General features: G+C 51.3%; 2 protein-coding genes across 2 annotated transcripts in view; one reads left to right on the forward strand and one right to left on the reverse strand.

The window, feature by feature from the left end:
* UREG_02092 (helicase SWR1) overlaps positions 1–1,517 on the reverse strand; it is a gene marked incomplete at both ends in the record, with an annotated part of 5,086 nt that extends 3,569 nt beyond the window's left edge. Inside the window, one exon of the mRNA XM_002542530.1 lies at positions 8–1,517. Within this exon, the coding sequence (XP_002542576.1) occupies positions 8–1,517 (1,510 nt within the window). The remainder of the gene's footprint in view (positions 1–7) is intronic.
* A 420-nt stretch (positions 1,518–1,937) lies between these two features.
* On the forward strand, positions 1,938–2,521 carry UREG_02093 (uncharacterized protein; the record flags this gene model as incomplete). Its single annotated transcript, XM_002542531.1, has 3 exons — positions 1,938–2,093; positions 2,128–2,439; positions 2,492–2,521. The coding sequence occupies 3 exons, from the start codon at positions 1,938–1,940 to the stop codon at positions 2,519–2,521; spliced, it is 498 nt and encodes a 165-aa protein (XP_002542577.1).
* Between the last annotated feature and the right edge of the window lie 640 nt (positions 2,522–3,161).

Raw genomic sequence — 3,161 nt, forward strand, 5'->3', positions numbered from 1 at the left:
TCCGTACTATGTTCTTCGTCTTCACTCTCGGAATTGGCAGACGACATATTGTCCTCGTCTTCAGACTCATCCAGGTCTTCTGAATCGCCACTTTGGTCAATGTCACTAAGTCCACTGTGATCTCCTTTGTCACCGATTCGTTTCTCCCAGAGCATTGTAGATTGCTTGAGTGCTTTGTTCAATGCCTGTTGCTCTTCCAATTTCTGATTTTCTTCCCAACGAGCAATCTTCGCGCTTTCTACCTCCGCGCGCGCTTGGTCAAACTGACGTTGTAAATCTTTTATCAAAGCTCGTCGTTTTTGGTTCAGTTCTTCCTGCTGCTCCTTGAGAATATCTTCCGGGCGTTTGTTGCGTTTCTTCCATGCATCTGCGCACCAGTGGGCAAATAACTTTGCCAAATGGCGATGGTGCCTGCGTTCTTTGTCAAGGAGCTTTTTGAAATACAGTGCATGGGCGAGAAAATGGTCATGATGCGAATACTGATCTTGCGGCTCCTCTTCCGGGTCTTCCAAATAGATCGAGCATTTATCTTTGCTAAGTAGCCCGCCATTATCAGCCTCGTTCCATAGCCTATCCCACAGCTGATACTCTTGCAACGCAGACGCGGGCGTGGAAGCTTGGCGTTCGTCTTCCACATTTGTCTCGTTTTCTACCCATTCCCGAAACGAATTGTACTTCCTCGGAGGTACCAAATGAGAAGGATTCTGCGGTGCTAGGGAAGGCATTTTGACTTTAAACCGTATTCTTGGTGGCTTCTTGACTGGGCTCATAGCGAAGTTTTGGCCCTCCCCATTATGAACGCTTTGCGAGTCTTCACCGGATAGCCGAATCTGTGAAACAGCCATATTGTCATCTTGACTAGGATCGCAATCATGATGACCGTTGACGGAAAGGGAGTTGTTCGTACCCCGAAGTCTTGTTCGAGAGTTCTTACGGGAGTCCGCCCAAGTCGCCGGTTGCTTTGCCTGCGTAGTTTTCACACCAAGGGCCCGAGAAGAATCTCTGCGGTCTAGACTCCCTTCGAACCCGTTCACCGAGTTATGTCTCCCCGCCCCACGTTTACCGTTCGTACCCGACTTCGATGGCGTCGATAACGGGGAAGGGAGCTCGTGCGATCCAGTGCGGGTACGTTTTGCTTTGACTATGGGCTCTCTTTGAACAGATCGCGTGCGCGGCTTTGCTGGTTGAGGTTGAGTATTAAGTGGGAGAGCATTCGTCCTGGTAGATCTTCGTTTGCCACCATCGAAGAACGACGTGGGGCCTTCAATACCGGCCTTCTTCCACGGCGGCGAAGGGGGTCGCGGAGTCGATCGCGAGGACGAGTCTGCAAGCTTCCGTCTTTTGGGTGGTGGCCCAGGGAGTTGATCAGTCGAGACATCGCCGTCTGCGGCTGAATTCACGTTAGTTACAAACAGACAGATGATAGAAACCACAGTCGGGGGGCGCTTGCCTTGCACTTCCGGAATTGCGTTACTCTTGCTGGTTTCTAACGCGCCGTGATGGGTGCCGTTTTGCATTTCTTGTTGCTAAGACTTGGATGGGGCAACAAACGGAGGCAACCCCAACTTCCTCAACGAAAACACGTCCAACTCGCGTAATTTCAGCATCAATAGGTAGGGCTCGGAGAGGCAGGATTGCACATGAAATCTAGCATAGTTATCGCCAAAGCTGCGTTGCTGGCGGCGAGAAAACACAGTGACTTGATGAGTTGTGTGAGACTTGATTTTCTCTCCAGCTGGCTGCAATTTCCCACCAATGACGCTTATGTAATGCCACGTGACGCTGCCTTTTGCCCACAACTTGACTCCAGCTCAGGCGATGAGACCGCAACGACTCGCTGCTTGTTTGTGTTGTGACGAAGGAGGCTACCAGTGTGAGTGGAACTTGCAGCCGTGCTACTGTTGCTGCATGCTGACTGGCGCTATGTGATTTTCTAGATGCTGTCCAGGCGGATTTTGGCCGCGCGCTTGCCGACGCAGGCTTGTACGAGAATACCCACGACCGCCCGCCCGGCGTTCACGCAAGTTCGACATGCTTCACAGGCTGAGGTTGAAGACCCCGAACTGGTTGGTTCTGAGCAATACGCCCCCGTCGTATGTTCCCAATTGACGTATTCATGCCCCCTAGAACGGCGGGTATCCCAACCCTCCTGCTCAGAAACGCCAATTCCGCGACCCGTACGGTGGTTGGTGGGATCAACAAGACAAGAGAAATTTTGGAGAGCCAGTCCACGAAGATAACGATATCCTCACCACGTTCAGTACCGAATCCTACACCCACTTCAAAGCCCCCAAAGCGTTTTTCTTGCTGGGCTGCGCTATCACCACCGTTTTTGCTTTTAGCGGTGTCGTTAGCTTCTTCTATCCTGACAAGCCGAGCGCACCCCGGACGTTTGACGACGGGCTTGAAAAGGAATTGGGAGGCGTCAATGCTGTCAGGGTAAGTCAATTGACAGCGCACTGGTTTTGCGGCCTACACTAACTTGGAATAGGCAAGAAAGCCTGGCGAAGATTCGTGGTAGAGTAGTTTCAATCGGATTTTGTATGTACATAAGTAGAACTAGTAGTTCTTGATTGCGGCGTCAATTCACGTTATTTTCGATATCATTACAGGAGTCATTCGCAACCACACTTGTACCTTTTGCATGCGAGAGCTGCCTGGAGCTCAGCTCGCCAACAGGGGCTTGAAATTGCATAATCTCCGGCGATCTACTCTTCCTAGTTCCATACTTGCGGCCTGAGCATCCCGTATATCTCATCCGGGCTGGTGGACTGCGTGATGTTTGCTAAATATAAGCGTCAGGCTTGGCGCGCGGCTGCTTTGAGCCTACGTCAGACCCTGCTCTTGTGATTTTATCTAAAACAATCCGAAGACAGGGGCCCCATAGATCGCATCTCTCTGCAAAGCATCCCGTTGAAATTTGCTGGCCCTTGAATTCCTGCCCCGACTTTCTATCGCTCTTTGATCTGGGGAATGGTCGGTTCGAACTCCCACTTCGTTGACGCTCCTGTGACCTCTTCCGGACTTGTGGGATCGGTAAGGTGAACCCCCCGGACGTTTCACCATTTCCCCTTTGGAGACCCTTCAGGCGTCCAACTCCAGAGAAGCTCTAATTTCTGAAAGCTCCATCTGACGGTATTTCCTTGTTACTGATTCGGGTT

This window comes from Uncinocarpus reesii, genomic scaffold (genome assembly GCF_000003515.1).
Source record: "Uncinocarpus reesii 1704 scaffold_1 genomic scaffold, whole genome shotgun sequence".
Classification (NCBI taxonomy): domain Eukaryota; kingdom Fungi; phylum Ascomycota; class Eurotiomycetes; order Onygenales; family Onygenaceae; genus Uncinocarpus; species Uncinocarpus reesii.